At 48.6% G+C, this 19075-nt stretch overlaps 7 protein-coding genes across 8 annotated transcripts; 6 read left to right on the top strand and 1 right to left on the bottom strand.

Annotated features, from left to right (window-relative positions):
- Positions 1-122: 122 nt before the first annotated feature.
- Positions 123-3042, bottom strand: TUB2. Of its 2 annotated transcripts, XM_058494004.1 has the most exons (8): positions 2839-3042; positions 2662-2699; positions 2592-2603; positions 2469-2510; positions 2344-2398; positions 1503-2293; positions 810-1453; positions 123-707 (listed from the first exon to the last, which is right to left on the bottom strand). In XM_058494004.1, exons 1-7 carry the CDS (start codon positions 2848-2850, stop codon positions 1060-1062), a joined length of 1344 nt encoding a protein of 447 aa, XP_058364206.1. In that variant the 5' UTR covers positions 2851-3042; the 3' UTR covers positions 123-707; positions 810-1059. The 2 variants fall into 2 exon arrangements, with proteins under 2 accessions (XP_058364206.1, XP_058364205.1); XM_058494003.1 differs by lacking the exon at positions 123-707 and having other exon boundaries at positions 849-1453; positions 2469-3042.
- A 151-nt stretch (positions 3043-3193) lies between these two features.
- On the top strand, positions 3194-5563 carry ONS95_000829 (uncharacterized protein; the record flags this gene model as incomplete). Its single annotated transcript, XM_058494002.1, has 3 exons — positions 3194-3991; positions 4044-4124; positions 4178-5563. The coding sequence occupies 3 exons, from the start codon at positions 3194-3196 to the stop codon at positions 5561-5563; spliced, it is 2265 nt and encodes a 754-aa protein (XP_058364204.1).
- A 571-nt stretch (positions 5564-6134) lies between these two features.
- Positions 6135-8077, top strand: ONS95_000828 (uncharacterized protein; the record flags this gene model as incomplete). Its single annotated transcript, XM_058494001.1, has 2 exons — positions 6135-6852; positions 6900-8077. The coding sequence occupies 2 exons, from the start codon at positions 6135-6137 to the stop codon at positions 8075-8077; spliced, it is 1896 nt and encodes a 631-aa protein (XP_058364203.1).
- A 423-nt stretch (positions 8078-8500) lies between these two features.
- ONS95_000827 (uncharacterized protein) lies at positions 8501-10230 on the top strand (the record flags this gene model as incomplete). The annotated part of the gene is made up of 7 exons (XM_058494000.1): positions 8501-8507; positions 8534-8577; positions 8646-9195; positions 9245-9281; positions 9332-9467; positions 9540-9895; positions 9945-10230. The coding sequence occupies 7 exons, from the start codon at positions 8501-8503 to the stop codon at positions 10228-10230; spliced, it is 1416 nt and encodes a 471-aa protein (XP_058364202.1).
- Positions 10231-10756: 526 nt separating this feature from the next.
- Positions 10757-11967, top strand: ONS95_000826 (uncharacterized protein; the record flags this gene model as incomplete). The annotated part of the gene is made up of 4 exons (XM_058493999.1): positions 10757-10781; positions 10846-11042; positions 11356-11660; positions 11730-11967. The coding sequence occupies 4 exons, from the start codon at positions 10757-10759 to the stop codon at positions 11965-11967; spliced, it is 765 nt and encodes a 254-aa protein (XP_058364201.1).
- A 651-nt stretch (positions 11968-12618) lies between these two features.
- On the top strand, positions 12619-14313 carry ONS95_000825 (uncharacterized protein; the record flags this gene model as incomplete). Its single annotated transcript, XM_058493998.1, has 1 exon — positions 12619-14313. The coding sequence occupies one exon, from the start codon at positions 12619-12621 to the stop codon at positions 14311-14313; it is 1695 nt and encodes a 564-aa protein (XP_058364200.1).
- A 3176-nt stretch (positions 14314-17489) lies between these two features.
- On the top strand, positions 17490-18736 carry ONS95_000824 (uncharacterized protein; the record flags this gene model as incomplete). Its single annotated transcript, XM_058493997.1, has 2 exons — positions 17490-17586; positions 17637-18736. 2 exons carry the CDS (start codon positions 17490-17492, stop codon positions 18734-18736), a joined length of 1197 nt encoding a protein of 398 aa, XP_058364199.1.
- Positions 18737-19075: the final 339 nt, after the last annotated feature.

Raw genomic sequence — 19075 nt, 5'->3', positions numbered from 1 at the left:
ATCCATGGATTGAGTATATAATCACGTGACAGTGCTCCCGCTGGTCCAAGTGGCTCCAGGCCGCGGCTCACTCTCATGTCCCCAGAATTGACGAGGACATCGAACACAATCTCAGGGCAACAAAAGATATCATCTCCCACGAAGTTGACTTTCAGGCTCTCCCTCAAGCCCATGCCGATATTCCAAATATGCCATCAACCCTGAACCTGCTGAATCCTATGGAATTCCAAAATTATTAACAACTCTGCAACCCCAAGTTTTCCTTACCTCAAAATTCCCCCTAAATCTGCTATGCCATGAATCTTTACACATTTTTACCGCTGTCCATAGGATTTTAGAAGCCACGCGGAACACCCTTTCAGATCCCGATCAACAATCCTGGATTTATCATACCTAAAACCACAACATTCCAGACGGCAGATGGATATCTTAGAAGGTAGTAGAAAAGTTAGTATAATTATCATTATTTAAGCCCCGCAGTGGTTTTCTCAAAAACCATCCATAAAGCCAAGAATATCATAGGCTGTTGCTATTGATTCGAAAATGATCACAGGATTGCGAACCTGGAAGGCGGTATATAATCATTCAATGTGGATCACAAGTCATGGATGAATCTGAGGGCATTTGTTGATATGTAGAGCTGCCGATGCCCTATCAGTAAGGGCGGCCTGGTGCTTCCTCATACTGAATTTGGACGTGAACGGCACCTGACATATGTCAGTATTATTGTCACCAATCAACCTGCTGGCTTCAATATTCAGAAACGCAACATGATTAGCTGCTGACGGGGTCTTGCCGGATCAAGGTACCTCATCCAGAAATATTGCGGTTGCACACTGCACATAATATGGACTAAGTTGTCTTGATTTCATACTCGATCATGGCTACAAACCACTCCAAGCCCAAGGTAATCCCTCCACTGATTCATAAAAAGACGCCCTCGCTGTCAAATCGACTAGTGAAAAAAACATCCCCGTCGGACATTACCAACCTTGCCAACAGTATATTGCAACATGATCATAAAACCATGCCGACCAATTAACGTAGCAATGAAGCAATTTACTCCTCCTGCTCCAATGGAGCCTCCTCTTCGTATTCCTCCTCACCCTCGGAGATCGAGGCATCCTGGTATTGTTGATACTCGGAAACCAAATCGTTCATGTTGGACTCAGCCTCAGTGAACTCCATCTCGTCCATTCCCTCACCAGTGTACCAATGCAAGAATGCCTTTCTTCTGAACATAGCAGTGAATTGATCACCGATACGCTTGAAGAGCTCCTGGATAGAGGTGGAGTTACCAACGAATGTGGAAGACATCTTAAGACCACGTGGAGGGATAGAGCAGAGGGCGGTTTGGACGTTATTGGGGATCCACTCGACGAAGTAGGAGGAGTTCTTGTTCTGGACATTGCGCATTTGATCCTCAACCTCTTTCATGGAAACCTTACCACGGCTAGAAATAGTCAGCTTTGTTACATTATCAATAAAGGAGAGCAACCTACAAGATGGCAGAGCAAGTCAAGTAGCGACCGTTGCGGAAATCAGAAGCGGCCATCATGTTCTTGGGGTCGAACATTTGCTGGGTCAACTCTGGGACAGTCACGGCACGGAAGGAGTGGGCGCCACGGCTGGTGAGAGGAGCGAATCCAACCATGAAGAAATGGAGACGAGGGAAAGGCACCATGTTAACAGCCAACTTTCGGAGATCAGAGTTAAGCTGACCAGGGAAACGAAGACTGGTGCTGACACCGGACATCACTGCTGAGACCAAGTGGTTAAGATCTCCGTAGGATGGATTGCTGAGCTTGAGAGTTCTCATACAGATGTCGTAGAGAGCCTCGTTATCAATACAGAATGTTTCATCGGAGTTCTCGACCAACTGATGGATGGACAAGGTGGCGTTGTATGGCTCGACAACGGTATCAGAGACCTTGGGGGATGGAACAACGGAGAAGGTGGCCATCATACGATCTGGGAACTCCTCACGGATCTTGGAGATCAAGAGCGTACCCATACCGGCACCAGTTCCACCACCAAGCGAATGGGTGATCTGGAAACCTTGGAGGCAGTCGCATCCCTCAGCTTCGCGACGGACAACATCGAGAACTTGGTCGACAAGCTCAGCACCCTCAGTGTAATGACCTTTGGCCCAGTTGTTACCAGCGCCAGATTGCCCGAAAACGAAGTTGTCTGGGCGGAAAAGCTGGCCGAAAGGACCAGCACGGACAGCATCCATGGTACCTGGCTCCAAATCGACGAGAACGGCACGAGGAACATACTTGTTACCAGAGGCCTGATGAAAAAGTCAGAACTTGTCTATCGGTTGGAAATATCTATACGAACCTCGTTGAAGTAAACGTTGAGGCGCTCGAGTTGGAGGTCGGAAGTACCGTTGTAGCTGTAAACAAAGTCAGCCAGGTGTCAACAGGCAGCCGTAAAAAGCCCTGCAAATGATATGTAGAACTTACACGCCGGATCCATCAAGACCATGCTCTCCTGAGATAATTTGCCTGGATGTTTATCAGCATTGGGCTCTTATGTGTCGCGTTCGTGTGGCAGGCAAGGCAGGTCGCGATGTTTGGGGTTCTTACCAAAAGGCAGCACTAGAAGAATCGCCGAGTCAGTAAATATTCTTATAGAGAGAATTGAGGAGCAACATACCCGATTTGGTTACCACATTGGCCGGTTTGAAGATGAACCTGTAGCAGACAGTGGTCAGCAAAGAGGTCGTGGTCGTCGCCCCCTTGTGAAGTCGAAGGTGGTGGGGTAGTTCCATTCAGGGGTTGAGCCAGACGCGTCGACTGTGTGCTGGAGCTGCGAAGAAAAGAGAGAACTCACGATTTCACGCATATTGAAGGATGGTCGGTTTGTGAGTTGGTTGGAAATGTGGTTTGACGAGAGCTTGCGAGCAGTTGTGGAAGAGCAAGAGGAGGAGAGCTTGTTGTGGGTTGTGTTGAAGTGGAGTGGAAAAGCACGGCGGTGAGAAAAGACGCTAGCCTTGTTTACCTGTGCGCAGGTGCCAGGCGCGACCACTGCAGAAAGGTAGACACCCTTGCACCGTTCCGGCTAGTCGGCTAGTCCCAACTGGGAAAGGCAAATCGTGAAATCTGATATTCCATCCAACTTGAAAGTCCAAAGCATCACGGAACATCCCTCTTTATCTTTCTTACTACTTCTCAAGTCTTCTAAAACCATGGAGTCTGAAATCAAGTCTCTGCTCCCCGGAATCGATCCGATTCTCTCAGAGTATTCCGTGGGATACCTAACACACTCTGCCAACGCCTATGTGCCCGATGACTCTACAGCAGTGTCGCCTCTTGCTGAGGCTGCTACATCTATAACAGAGCTCTTGGTATCAGCATCAGGCGATCCCTCACCAGAGAGTGAGGCCAAAATCAGCCAGATCGTGCAGAAATGGGTGGACACATTCACCGCCTCTCAAGCAGCAAGTGGTAAACGGACTCAGGTATCGTCAGCTGCAAGACGGCTGGACCAGGCCATTCAAGTTGGAGCCCAAAGAGGGATGTCATCTACCCTAGGACTCTCAACTGGAGGCGTTGATCTTGAATCAGCGAACACGAGAAAATTGGAGTCAAAGGTTGACAAGAAGAAGTTAGAGAAGGCTGAAAGGAAGATTGCCGCTAAGCAGAGCAAGAAAGTATTCAAGAACGTCGAGTACGAGGCCTCGAAACTCATCAATCAAACTGATGATGCCTTGTCTTATGAAGAGTTCTTCATGGCTGTCAATCCTCTGCAGCTTGGATCAAATGCCATGGGCCAAGCCAAGAGCAAGGACATCAAGTTGGATTCCATCGATGTTTCTATTGGAGGCTTGAGAATCTTGACGGATACAAACTTGACCTTAGCCTATGGACGCAGATATGGTTTGGTTGGTCAGAACGGTATCGGTAAATCTACGCTGCTCAGAGCTCTTGCCCGAAGAGAGTTGGCAATTCCTACTCATATTTCCATTCTCCACGTGGAGCAAGAGGTACTGCACTCCTTATTCTTTCACGCCTTCGAAATGCTAATACGTGACTAAGATATCTGGAGACGATACACCAGCATTACAAGCTGTGTTAGACGCAGACGTATGGCGGAAGCATTTGCTTGCAGAGCAAGTTGTAAGTTTTCCCCATGACTTCGTCGATGCAGTCGATACTAAGCCATGAACTAGAAAATAAGCAAGCAATTAGCAGATATCGAGGCAGAGCGATCTTCGATGGCTGACACATCCGTGGATGCTGAAAGACTTGATCGTGAGCGAGAAGGCCTGGATCAGACTTTGGGAGACGTCCAGGGCAAGCTAGCCGAAATGGAGTCTGACAAAGCTGAGTCTCGAGCTGCAACCATCCTGGCTGGTCTTGGATTTTCTCCAGAGCGACAACAATTCGCTACTAAGACATTCTCTGGTGGTTGGCGTATGCGATTGGCCCTTGCAAGGGCTCTTTTCTGCGAACCGGATCTTCTACTTCTTGACGAACCGTCCAATATGTTGGACGTCCCATCCATCACTTTCCTCGCCAACTACCTTCAAGGTTACCCAAGTACTGTACTCGTAGTTTCTCACGACAGAGCCTTCTTGAACGAAGTCGCAACAGATATTGTACACCAGCACTCCGAACGTTTGGATTACTACAAGGGCGCCAATTTCGAGTCCTTTTACGCTACCAAGGAGGAAAGACGGAAGACAGCCAAAAGAGAGTACGAGACTCAAATGGCACAGCGTGCACATCTCCAAGCATTCATCGACAAATTCAGGTACAATGCTGCGAAGTCATCTGAAGCTCAATCTAGAATCAAGAAGCTTGAGAAGATGCCAGTCCTCGAAGCACCTGAGAGCGAGTACACCGTCCATTTCAAGTTCCCTGATGTTGAAAAGCTATCCCCTCCTATTGTCCAAATGACCGATGTCAGCTTCGGCTACACGAAAGACAAGCCGCTCCTAAGGAATGTGGATCTGGATGTCCAACTCGACTCTCGGATCGGTATCGTTGGACCCAACGGTGCTGGTAAAACAACTGTATTAAAGCTTCTCATTGGCAAATTGACGCCTACCCAAGGTCTTATCTCCCAAAATCCTCGACTTCGGATTGGTTTCTTTGCTCAACATCACGTTGATGCGCTCGACCTGACCACCAGCGCCGTAGGTTTCATGGCCAAGAACTACCCCGGAAAGCAAGATGAAGAATACCGTCGACACCTTGGAGCCTTTGGTATTACTGGCATGACTGGTCTCCAGAAGATGGAACTCTTGTCTGGAGGTCAAAAGTCTCGTGTCGCATTCGCATGTCTGTCTCTCACCAATCCTCATATCCTTGTACTTGACGAACCTTCCAACCATTTGGATATCGAGGCCATGGACGCACTGAGTACGGCACTGAGGCAATTCCAAGGTGGAGTTCTGATGGTTAGTCACGATGTCACTATGTTACAAACTGTCTGTACCAGTCTTTGGGTTTGTGATGGCGGAACTGTGGAGAAGTTCCCAGGAGATGTGCAGGCGTACAAAAAGAGAATCACAGCTCAGGCCGATGCAAGTGGTGTAGTTGCAGCCCACTGAAGACAGACGGAATTAAATACACATCAAATAGGCTTCCGGCATAATACGGTGAAACAACTCCTAGAGTATTGAGGTAACTATTATTGAATGCCCTCAACTGCCTTGTTTCCCTATCACTACCTACGTGGGCTACTCTTTTTACCCCGCCGTTCGTTTGTTTAGCATCAACAACAACCTAGCCAAACATCACGCCAAATCACGAAACGAGCTTAAAATACATCGGGGAGTCAAAGTCAATCCAGTAAGAGCTGGTTATCCTGTAGCTTATTCAGAAAAAGGCTGAGCCAATACGCAGCCGTTGAAGCAAACCCAATCTGCATAAATTATCAATAGCTCCGAATGCTTGCATTTCTTGGCTGATCTGGAAGCCGCCAAAAGCCACCAACCTAAAAACTTACACAGTTTGGAAACCTTGGCTTGACCTATCAACTACTCTCGTCGAATTATCGTTAGACCTTCAGTGAGGCATAATAATTGGTAAGCCAGTGCGCTTGTCGATATATCCTCAAGGTCAACCTTCCACTCTCTCTTTGCGTTCTGTCTCACGCATATCATATGTGTGAGCAGCCACATGGCGTCGACTTACCAACATGGCAGCCCAGGCTTCTCTCCGAACTATTCTCCATGCAACTCATATCAATCAACGGGACAATGGGAAGCATCTCCCAGCCCTCAGTATCAACAGCATTTCCCAGGTAGGCCACTTTCTGGCCGGCCACCCAGCAAGACTTCTCTCCAACCACTGATACACGACTATGGACCAACTCCACCATACCTCAATCCACCACCGTCAGGTTTCTCCCGCCTCATGATCTTCTGCTATGATTGGTGGCTCTGCATTCTCAGTATCCTGGTCAGCGTCGTTTCCATTGCGATCATAGCAATTCTCCTCTTCTTAATCAACAATCGCACCATTCCCACCTTGCCCCTCAATATAGCACTCAATACCTACATTTCATTCTTTGCCACAATCTCCAAGGCTTCCATGATTTTCGCCTCCGCAGAATCCATCTCGCAGCTTAAATGGCTGTGGTTCCAGAAGCCGAGGAATTTGCACGATATCGAAATCTTCGACGATGCAAGCCGGGGACCGATGGGTGCGCTGAGATTGGTGTTCAAGATGAGGGCGAGGAGGTTAGCTGCGATTGGTGGCGCGGTGACGGTTTTGAGTATCGTTATGGAGCCTTTTACGCAGCAGGTTGTGGCGTATCGGCAGAGGGAGGTGGTTTCTGGAACAGCGAGGGTGGGAAAAGCTCTGGCTTATGATGCTGGTCTTTCTCTTGATACTTGTAAGCATAATGAGCTTCTCTTTGGAAATAAAACTAAAGGATACAAGTGGGAAGTGGACTACTTATTGGTCCAGAATGGGGAATGAAAGCAGCTATTTATGACGGTATTTTCACCCCCGAGAAGGTCCAAGACCTCGTCCCCATCTGTTCATCTGGAAACTGCACCTTTCAACCCTTTGATTCTTTGGCTTTCTGCAGTAAATGCCTAGATGTTTCGCAGAATGTCCTAATCAACAATCCACCGGCATACCCCGACGACCTTACAGGAACCCAGCAGATCAGCTACACGATCCCAGGGGGTGGCATTGTGGGATTCTCTGCTCTATTCGAAGAAGGCAACCTAGTCAAGGGTCCTGCTTTCGTCTCAACTTCCGTGCTACCAGAAGACCTTCCAAAACAGGTTCTGAATATCCAGAATCCGCTTTTGGCACTTGCAATCTTGCAGTTTCCGCATGTACGGCAACGCATCGAGGATGGGAATTATTTCAGCTCGCTTCCAGTCACGCATGAATGTGCATTATACGTCTGTGTAAACACATACAATGTATCTGTCACCAATGGCAAGGCAAACACAACCGTATTGTCAAGCTGGACAAGTGATACCGGAACACCAACGGTGGGGGCAGCGTTAGTTGGTATGGACGGTACTCCTGACGCCGTGCTGGACCCGTCAGATGAATACAGTGAGAGCAATAATACATATAGGATCCCAGCTGGCAGTCTAGCCAATCTGAAAACATGGCTGAACGTCTCTATGCAAGGCTCGATGAATACCAGCTTCAGCAAAGTCGACCGAACCCAATGGGTCAACGACGACATCCAAGCCCTGAACAAGACTACTGACTGGTCATTCCTCATGAACGCTCTCGCCAAAGCTATGACAGCTCATATCCGCAACTCAGGGAACCCTGATGCCGTGAGCGAGGTGGAAGGTGTTGCGTATCAAAATGAGACATATGTCCATGTCCAGTGGGTTTGGTTGGCTTTGCCGGCTGGTTTGGTAGCGACGTCGACGTTGTTTTTGTGTGCTACTATGCTTAAGAGCAAGAAGAAGAGCGCGCTGGCATGGAAGTCTAGTAGTCTGGCTTTATTGTTTCATGGCTTGGATGGAGTGGGTGCTGGTACTGGGGAGGGCTTGAAAGAAATGAAGGCTGTTGCGAGAAAGACGCGAGTGATTTTGTCGAGAGGGGAGGATGGGGAATGGAGGTTGGTGAATACCGGATAATTCTCAGGACTTTTGGTCAACTATTGTTTTGAATTCATGAATGCTAGAAAATGCTCGAGGGAAACCTGGGAAGCAAATCAAAATTTTGGAGTTTGGAGGGCTATTGGGGAATGAAATGAGAGTGCACTTTCCATAGTCTTGAACACCCTAACCGTGATAAGGACTATAAGATAGATGTTTGGGTCAGGAAAACAATTGAAGAATGATATTTCCCCACAATCAGATCCACTGTTCCTGAGATAAAGTTTAGAAGATATATGAAGCTATCGACAGGGGTTCAGGGACACTGCTTGAAGCGTCTAAGGTTGCATCAAGGTTGAGCTTATATTGAGCTCAACGACTGAGTAAAACCGCATTTCATATGTAATTGCTTTTGTATACACTTAACTTCATCTAGACCCCTACTTTACAATTCATCTCTTGATGGCTTGTTGACGAGCTACGGAGTTATTTTAGCCGATGCACCAAGCCTGTCGTGGGACATCACCACAAGGTTGATCGTGATTCTCCAACCCATCCCCATCCTAACAACACGCAATTGAATCACCTCCTTCTGCCAAACCACCAGATCCCACGAGCTGTTGACGCATCACTCGCAATCACGTTGTCAAATACGCCAGAAGAAGCCGACGACTCCCAACCCAGGGGCGTTGAGCTAGCGGGCGGATCGAAATTGGGAGTTACGCGCCCATCATCTCCTCCACCGAATTACCCAGTCTCTGAGCCCTCTGAACCATCAGGGAGCTCACCACGACCACCGCCGTTCTCATCACTCTATACTTCCACCGAAGAAGTCGTTGAAGCGTACAAGACAGCTGTCACTGAAGCCGGCGCTTCTGCATCAGTCCCTGCTTATTCGCCCGCTGCATGCGAATCACACCAAGCTTCCGCCTCTGCACAGGACGTTGACGTCGTTGCGCAAACCAAGAGTTGTCTTCCGCAGGATACAAAAGGGGAATCTTCCAAGAAAGACGACGATAGCGAGCCTCCGCCTGCATACTCAGAGGGTTCAAGCCCGTTAGAGTCATTTACATATCTGATGGCTGCCGCGGGAGGTGCTGCGAGTATTCTTACTCAGGTGCAGCAAGGTGGTCCGCCACCGATCAATACATTAGGAGGTACGATAAGAGTGATCGAGGGTATTCAAAAGCTAAATCGAATCTGCAGATGTCGGCGCCGATGAGAATATCACGATGGACCTGCGGTATGAGCTACAATTGATTGACGTGGAGACTGCATACTGATATCATATAGGGGCCAACGGTTTACATTGTCGCGAGACGAGCTCCTTACTCTCCCCGAATTTGTCCTCCTTTCGCTATTCCCCAACGGTCTACTTCCAGATGGGCATATGAATACCTACCAAGAAGGCGACGCTTTCCAAGTTGATGTCCGTGAAGCTATAAATATCCGCAATATATTGCACAATATAGATTTATACATAGCTAACCTCACTGTGCAGTATGATCCTGCATCGTTACAATACATGCTAGAATTCTTCCGCAACGTCGCGCAAACAATACCTTCGGGCTCAAACTCCCCCTCTACGGGCCCCGATGCCGATACGGTCCCAATTGAGCCAACGACAGGCTCGGCGCGAGAGATGCTTCAAGATAGAGCTGGCATAATTGTATTGAGAGAAGATTTGGATTTTTACGTCATACCCCCGAGACCAGATATCGAGCAACCAGAAATGATAGAGGTGAAGAGATCGGCAGGCAAAGCATTGTTAAAACAGGACGGCATATTCTCTGGCTTGAGACGAAGCGAGGAAACCGGGACAACTGAGCAGCATTTGATTGAGATGCTGACAGCTGGGTATGTTCCTTAGAGATTGGCCGAATAACGCCATGCTGACGGATTCTAGTGGATTTAATCATGATGATCATTGGGGACACAGAGCAAACGAGCCCAACAAAGCAGTTATTTGCAGTCTTGCCCTTGCAAGATTACGAACTGATATCCGAGGCGGCGAGATGGGAAACAATGCAGTGGGAATGGCTCAGAAGTTACTGCTATTCTGGAGGAAACCTGCTCGAAGATGCTGGTGGGAGGGTGTGGAGTTGGAGAATGTCGATGGAGTAGATGGCAAACTCAAGGTGTGGATTCGAAGAGTATGGACACTGGAGATGAGTGTAATTGGGCTTAGATGATAGCTTCTTCTACCCGTTGTCCCTTTTGTCTATTATTCCCTTGTTTTGTCAGATATCCGAAACAATAACTGAGGTCTGCGGACTCAGCAAGCGTCATTTGTTTGTTATTGTAGCATGGCTTCACCCGGATTTTTCATTTGTAATTTTTCAGTGCGGCGAGCGATGGGAAACATTTAGTAATTTCCCTTTTTTCAATTGAATTAGTTTTTTTTTTGGCTCCGTGGAGTTCACTGTACACGAGAAAAAAGCGCTTAGTATCATAGAGAATTGCACCTCAGTCTCGTCCGGCCCAGCTGTTTATTCTAGTAGCTGGGAGCACTTGCCGCTTTCTGTCGATTCTAAGCCTACTTTAGGATTTCATGGTTGGTCGTTCTTTCTAGACTCTAGAAGCCAATTCATTTCATGGTTCGCTGTGTGATCTCTACCATGTTTCAAATAGCACCAATCCTCATGATACTCGGTAGAGCATTATTCTTTTATTATTCACTTAGTGCCAAATTTAGCCATCGCACATGAACCAACCTAGATGTCCACTTTCGGCTGTTCCTCAGGTATGTCCCTCCCATTCTTGATCCTTCTTCAGTGTACCGCAAGTGCATGCTAATATGGAGCAAGAGCCTGGAAGTAAAGAGTTCGTAGCCAGCAAGAGCAACGGCAGAGGCCAAGGTGTTCCAGGAGCTCCCACCGAACCCAAATCTATGCGTGGAGCCCAAGTTATGCGTGACCCTCAAGCACAGGATCAAAGATCCGATGTAGGACATTTCAGTGGCGGTGGAGGGCAAGAAAGAACGCCAAATACCGGTGCTCTAAAGGTTCGTACTCTACAGCTTCCTTCGTTCCCTACTTGCTCTTCATGGCGGGCATCTGACCTTCTCGCACGCAGCACAAGAGCATCATTGGTGCTCCAGTGCATGCTGTGACGAGCAAGGCTGATTCCATCATGTCTAGGCTCACCACCTTGGCCAATGGAGAGAAACTATTGCTCCCTTCATACCTGTCAATACAGAAACGAGCCATGTGGTGGATGCCGGACAAGAGGAAAACGACTTTCTCGTGCGCTTTAACGCTTCACTTCAGAAAGCGCGTTTTCGTTATGGATGTAGGAAATCAAAGGCTAATATTCAGGCTCCCTCTCCGCCTGTGTCGAACTTTACAACAGGATCCAGCCTAGGAGAGCAGTCCTCGGAAGGTGCTGTCACACCTCCCGATGATTTGAATGTTGTGGCGCTATCATCGGCAAAATATATTCGCAACTGGAGAATTCCTCCAAACCCAAAGGTCAATCAGGTCTCCTCCGATAAGGAAGATCGGAACGTGTATGCAGATCAAACGAAGTCCAGAGCACAGATTGCAGACGGCTGGAGAAGACCAGAGAAGGAGAACAAGGCAACACCGAAAGAACTCAAGGAGAAGGAGGAGCAAGTGAACCTGTAGGTCTCTTCATCAGTCTCTAAAGGCATATAGAAGCTGCATCTTGTATCTTACTGACATAAAAGTAGTCCACGGTTGCCAGAAAGTCTTGACTTGAGTTTTGCGTACAAAGATCAACCTTCTACTGGTTGGGTACTTGTACCTACCAGAACTCCGGTCGTTCCAAATGATACTCGAGGACATCCAACCCGCTGGCCAGGGGTGCCAGCCAAAGTGCCTGCATTTGGATCTCTTCGCCCAGCGGAAGTAAGAGGGTTTCGAGAAAGAGCCAACGCACGGATGAACGGAAGAGGGATGACCTTTTGAAGACCCTGAGTACACTTTCAAGTTCGAAAAGTCGTCAAATCGGCTGTATTTATTGCTTGTCGTCTTGTCACATCGAATGGAATTACGGAATGATCTTGGTGTGAAGAGCGGGCAGGGAGGTAGGCAATCTTTACTCTACGACACTTGCAAGATGACCTGACTTCGACAGGAACCTGCATGGGAAGCGATAGATACTTTGCTTGGAATATCGGGTGGGAATAACTGTAGATTGGATTGGGTTCTGGTTACCAGCGTAGCGTACTTACGGCGAAGTCAGCATTTGTATACAAATAGCTGTATCCACTGTACCAGCGAGATCAGATAGCATTTGCCCTTTCTTTCTGGTTGCTTCTGAAATTTGCTCCCATGTGATTTTGACCCAAAGGAGCATAAGGTAGGTACGAAGGGCAGTGGCAAGATAAAAGTAGTCGGTGCTGCCAGGGCAGTCGCGATGCGGTAATCACTAATTGATCACAGCATCTACGAGCTTTCCTCCCCAGTCATTACGGATCTCGAATCAAGCATCAAAACGCCTCCCTATTCGTTGTCAAGGGTCAGTCATTCGATACTTTTGGATCCAAACATACCCTACCATTTGAACTTTACAAGACACATTCTGTCAAACAATACGGAAATGGGAGAAGTCGTGCAATGGAGCTAGCCAACACGGTCGTCTCAAAGAAGAGGATGCGAGAAGTTTCCGTACAGTTTACAGTCCCATCAGACGCGGAAAAGGAGGGGTGGCAAGCTGTACAACGGCACGCTTCTCACCAAGAGACGGCTGTGAGTGCGTTCCATTCGAACGTGCCTCTTTCGAGAAAGCAACGACGGAAACATCTGAGATCGGTATCGAAACAGTCCAGTTCTCAACTACTGGAACCTCGACAAGATACCCAGGATCGAGCTCCTTCCTGTAGTTCAAGTGGTGTACCATCTGCCACAACATCTCCAGAAGATGAACTCCTTTCCGATTCAGATGTCACCACAGAGGCTTCCAAAGCTATAAAGGTTAACGAAAAAGCTGGCCCAGAAGTCCTCAAACCGAAAGGAATCAAACATCTGCGACCTGAACCTCCAAGGCGAACACAAACAGATGGGCAGCTTTTCTTGACTTCGGTGTTGACAGCTAGTTCTGTCCTCAAAGCCATACATTCATCGCCTTCTCCTCTCCCGCAGACTATCAGTTACGCCGCTGCATTGACTGGAAGTAAGACTACACAAGAGAGTAAAGTCAGCTTGGACTGGGTTGATGCCACCAAGGACAGAATCGGGAGAGCTAATGCCTACGAAGAAGCTCTTGTCCAACCTAATTTTGACAAGCAAGAAGAAAGCGACACCCACACCAGCCCTCAAGATCTCAGAAGGAAGAAGAGAATCCGGATACGAAAGCGGAAGAGCCGACAGAGTACTACTGAGTCGACCGTCACAAGTAAAGAGGACGATCAAATCACATTAGCGGATACTTCTGCAACCACGCCTACAGATCGTGGCAGTCCCATAAAGGAATATAGAACACGACAACACTCCATAACTTTCAGCATTGCAGATACATTAATCGAAGAAGGAAACTCAAATTTGGAAGAAGACGCTGGTCCGTCTAACAGAGAAAATAACAGTCCAAATAAGAGAAGTAGAAATAGGAAGCATCTCTCTCCAATCACCCCCCGACAATTCGTACAGAAAAAGGAGGAGTTTGTCCGCACTTCTGTCGTTTCAGAGAAACATAAATCTTTCATTGACACTATTAGAGAGATGCTTACCCACGATGGACAAAAAGAGCACAGAATTACTTCACCACCCCCCCCGCAGATCATTTCGCCTATTCCCAAGAAGTACATGTCGCCTCCAAAGGTTCTTGTCAACTCACTAGATGATGAGTTTTCCTCGGAACTCCAGGATTCCGTTCCCGAGCCTTGTCCGCAGACAGCTCCTCTAATGCCAAGAAGTTGGACCGAGGGTCGTGACTGGGACATGACACCACCAGTCCACGGAACCAAAAAAGTATACACGGACCCTACCCAACGTCAAGCAGAAGAAGACAGGTGCTCGAAACCATCTCAAGATCTCATAGTCCAGAAATATCCACCGTTGCCGGTCCCACCATTCCGAACGCTCTGGACGGTTTCGCGATACTTGGACCTGAAGCAGAAGATGATAAGTGAACATAGGAAAGAGGCAGGTAGGCGCTGGGCTATCATGAAGGCTGTTGAGAAGAATCTGGATTTTCAGAAGAAGCGTGAATCACCGCTGTGGCCGCATAACTGGAATGTTTCTGTGCAGAAGGATAGGGCATATATGGAGAGGATGATTACGAGGGTGAACTTCTTGATGAAGAGGCCGGAGTAGAGGTAGAGGTGTTTGCTTGTGCGAGTGGGTGGGAAGGATGATTGGTATTGTTAGGAGAGGAGGGTATTGTGAGTAGTGGGGTGTGTTTATTAAGAATTGAATACCGACTTTGAAGCTGCCTTTCTTTGACATCCTGTCATCATTGTGTCGATGGTAATAGAGGTATGAGAAACTGGCAAGACCATGTTGACATCCCAAATAAAGCAGGTGATTACCGTAAAGCGTTTTTTCGAATACTGAGTGGTCTCGACGGGGAGAGTTTCAATATTTTGCATTTTGCTTAGAGCGCCAGCGCTCAACTGGAATACTTTCTCTGCTATTCAAGAAAAAATGTGCTTGGCGCATGTACCTAGAGAAACCAGACCTTATGAATGTGGCCAAGGACCTAAGTAGAGTTCCCAAGGTTGTACCTTTCGTAAACAAGACTTGGCTATCCGCTGCGATGCTCGAGAGAGTGAAAAAAAAAAAAAAAAGGGACGCAACGAGCATTTTATTTTCAAGATTGTGTTTCTTCTCTTTGCTTTCTTCTGCTCTGCTCTGAGAAATGTAGACTGTAGTGCTGCCACGGATAAACAGAATTTGAAATTGAGTTTGGAATTGGAATTATATGACATGATATTTGTAGTAGCCGAACTCCGTCCGGTGTCAGGATGAACTAACTGACTGACTGAAGATGGGATGGGGAGAAATTGCATGGACGCCAAGTTAGGTGGAGGAACACCCAAGATTCTTGGGGTCGCGCTTTCTCCGCACTTCATGGCTCGGGTGATGTGATTGTGGTAGACTACTTGTAGTGCAGTACGCAGGGTACAGTGAGTTTATTTTGAGATGAGATGCGAGTTGATTTGGTTTGGTTTGATTTGGCGGAGAGTGGGCTGGGTTGGAGAGTGGGTTGGGTTGGTCATAGGACGGAATGGCTTCTTGGTGGGCGCTGGGCGGGAATGAAGAGATGATGAGGAGGGGAGTTTGGCTGGGCCACTTGGATGGAACGATGCAGATTGAGAATAAATCGTGAAAAAGGACAGGAAAGGTGGTGGTTGAATTGTAGATGTAATATCGCAACCTGTATGGGAATTTAAAGCAGCAGGTAGGTTACTTTTTGTTGAGCTTCGGGTGGAATAAACAACTGCTGCCACTTTTGTGGTCGCTTCAGGGATGAAATTCTGAATCCACCTGAGGAGCGAGAGCTGTTAGCGAAGTGAGGGCCCTGAATTCGAGACCTTGGTGAAACTTTCGGTTGCTACTCGGTGAACCAGCCAGTGAGCAGCACAGAGCCAGGCAGAGCAGTCGAGTTTAGGCTGTTGGTGGAAGAAAGGCACATGAGGAAAAATACCCTTTCTACAGCATGCTCCATTGCTGCATCGACTTGGAGATGCCAACCCGTGAACGGAAAAGGCAGAGGCGGATAGAGAGCATTCCAGACGATGGCAAGAAGTCAGGAGGGCAATTAACAATTACATAGAAAATGATGACTATTCTTAACATGTGATGTTCGTGTTGTTTGTTGCCACTGGTTACCACCGTAACCACCCACTGTCGCATTCTTCCATTCAGCCATTCCAGTTTTTCTGGTGGTGTCTCTGCCTCTGCGCAGCCACACTCGCTAACCCCCCAACTACCTACACACCATCGGCCTTAGCCGACGCGCCGGCCGAGGGCACTAGAGTTCTGTCAGCGGGTTGTGACGCACTGAAGAACCCTACTTAGAGACCCTGAAGACTCCTAAAAATAGCATTTGCAGTCTGGTCTCTCAAGTTCTCAACCTACCTGCCTAGCCTAGGTTGGTCCCGTCGTCTTGGGTGTGATCGGATCGGGTACGAGGAGACTATTGATACCGAGTGCTATTTGCATGTCTGCATGTTCATGTTCACGAGATAATGACGATGGCGGATATCGAAGCATCGAAAAGTTTTTTCACTGCACAGCCTCTTGTTGGTTTATGCCCCCTATTATTCCGTTTGTTTGAGGGAGTGCAAACAGAATAGCCGCAAGGGTCGTCCTCGTCCTCGTCCTCGTCCTCGTCCTCACTCCTCATCCTCATCCTCATCTCAGGGGACGGCTCGCCGAGCCCTCTCTGGCCCTCCACTTCTGGCTTCCTGAGCCAATCCCAGCCACGCGGGCACTAGAGGCTCTGAATGTCCGACGTGCTCTAGTCTGCATTGGACGTCTTGTAACGATCCACCCGTGATAAGCGACAGCGCTTTCACTTGATGCGTACGACTCTGTTTCACCCAGCCAATTCCTTCCATTCTGCACAAGCAGCGAATGCACTCGTCCGGCCAAACGGGGGATTGAAGCATGATGGGATAGGAGGCGCGAATGACAGGTCGTAGCGGGGCTGCCAGAGTCTTCTCTGCAACGTAGCGAGGGGCAATGTCAGAACTTTGCTCTTTGTGTCTATCTCTATCTCTATCTCTATCTCAGGTAAGGTAGGTACATCCGCGAGTACGAAGAGAGAGTGAGAATAGAACAATAGCCAAATGACCGAAGCCTCTCGGCGACGGCCAAGCTACTCCTCTACTCCTAGCCCAGTCCCGGTGGCCTCGTAATGATCAATCTGTACCTGCGTTAGGTCCATGCCATGACTCCGTGCCGGCCAAATCAGATGGACGAGATCGCCCCATGGTCCCCTTTGGTCGCCTCTGGTCGCCTCTGGTCGCCTCCAGTCTCCGCCAGGGCTCTCGTGTTCACTTCGCTGTTTGGCTGGAATGCGACTGTGGGCCCCGTTCTTGGTAAGTCTCAGCCAATCACACACACCCGCTCATGCCCTCCTACATGGCCCGTTTGAGCAGGCTGCCAACATCCCTGTCACGTTTAAGGCTGTGCCACCTGGGTCCTCGCTCCTCCCTCCTTTGCTTTAATACCCGCTCACCTTCCCTCCGTCAACACAGTTACGTCCCCTTCTGTTCCTGTCACCAGCTTCACAATCTTCTGCCGACTTCGACTTCGACTTCGACTTCGAGTTCACTTTTCCTCTGTCTGTCCACTTTCGTTATCAGTTCTTCTTCCATTCCACACACTCGTTTAAGTGTCATAAACAATCAACAAACTTCTTCCTCTTTCTCATCGACTTTTCACCCTTCATACTCTCAACCTCCGCAAGAACACGAATCATCCTCACAAACTCCCATTTGGACACATACTCGAACACATCCTCCGAACAAACATCTGAAAAAATGCGTTCTTCCGTCCTTTCGGCCACCGCTGTGGTTTTGGCTGGCCTTAACTTGGTCAATGCCCAAACCTTCACCGACTGTGACCCAACAAAGAAGAGTATGTGTCTCGAGCCTTCTTTGTAGATCAGTATACTAACCTCTTCTCAGCCTGCCCTCCCAACCCTGGATTGGGTACGACTCTCGTAACCGACTTCACCAAGAAGAGCTCCGACTGGAAGGAGGCCGATGGCACTACCCTCAAGTATGGATCCAACGGTGCCGAGTTTACCATCAGCAAGAAGACCGATGCCCCAACCATTGGTGTCAACAAATACATCTTCTTTGGAAAGGTCTCCGTCACCATGAAGGCTTCCCCAGGTACCGGAGTTGTCAGCAGTTTCATTCTCGAGTCCCAAGATCTGGATGAGATTGATTTCGAGTGGGTTGGTGGAGATACCGCACACGTTCAGACCAACTTCTTCGGAAAGGGTAACACCACCACCTACGACCGTGGAGCTACCCACCCAGTATCTGGCCCCATGGACCAGTTCATCACCTACTCTCTCGACTGGACTAAGGAGTCGATCAAGTTCTACATCGGTGATTCGTTGGTCCGAACCCTCGCCTACAATGACCCAAAAACTCTCAACGGCTTCAACTACCCCCAGACTCCTATGCGCGTTAAGATGGGATCTTGGGTTGGATGTGCTGATGCCGCTGCCGCTGCTGATGAGAAGACAAAGTGGACTTGCGAGTGGGCTGGTGGACCATTGGACACTAGCTCCGCCCACACCATGTATGTCAAGAGCGTCAGCATCGAGGATTACGGATGTGGTGGAGACTACAGCTACACCGATCTTACCGGAAGCTACCAAAGCATCAAGTCTACCGGAACTTGTGATGGCAAGGCCGATGATACCCCATCTAGCAGCTCCTCTGCTGTTGCGTCAAGCTCCTCTGCTGCCACCAAGCCAGGTGGAGTTTTGATCGAGACTGCTTCTGGTGCCGGCTCGAAGACTGTCGGCGCATCCGCAACCGGAACCGCAGTATCTGCCACCACATCTGCTTCCGCAAGTGGATCTGCTGCCACCACTTTGAGCACCGCAACTCCCGCATCAAGCACAGGCACCGCCGCCTCAGCTACAACAAGCGGCCCTGCCACAGTCACTGCCAACGCTGCCTCTTCGATGAAGCCAAAGCACAAGTACGGTGTCCTTGACATGGGTGTCATGGCCCTTGGTCTCGGACTTGGATACCTCGTCATGTAAACGGAATGACCTGGGAACTTGTTCTGGCAACATTAGAATCATCAATCATCATAGAGAGAAAGTCAAGGGGCAGGGAGTTCATTTGTTTCATGCTTGCATTTACAGCGAGGCGTCGCCTAAACAGGAGTTTAGTTTTTTTTACAATCCATCCTATACGCAATGTTCACTTTTGCTGAAGATACCCTGAGCGTGGGGAAGTGGAGGGCTTTGTACTTTTTGAATTCTGTGTGCTTGTGAGAATAGATGGGGAAAGGATGGTCGATTGATTGCATCAGGGAAGATAGATACCTGCATTGCAAAGACAGCATAGCATGGATGGCATGAAACGGAACCGAACTG

Source organism: Cadophora gregata, assembly GCF_030347475.1.
Source record: "Cadophora gregata isolate MNR1 chromosome Unknown scaffold_1, whole genome shotgun sequence".
NCBI classification, from domain to species: domain Eukaryota; kingdom Fungi; phylum Ascomycota; class Leotiomycetes; order Helotiales; family Ploettnerulaceae; genus Cadophora; species Cadophora gregata.
Note: the sequence above shows the minus strand (reverse complement) of the source record. Positions and strands in the feature narration are given on the sequence as shown.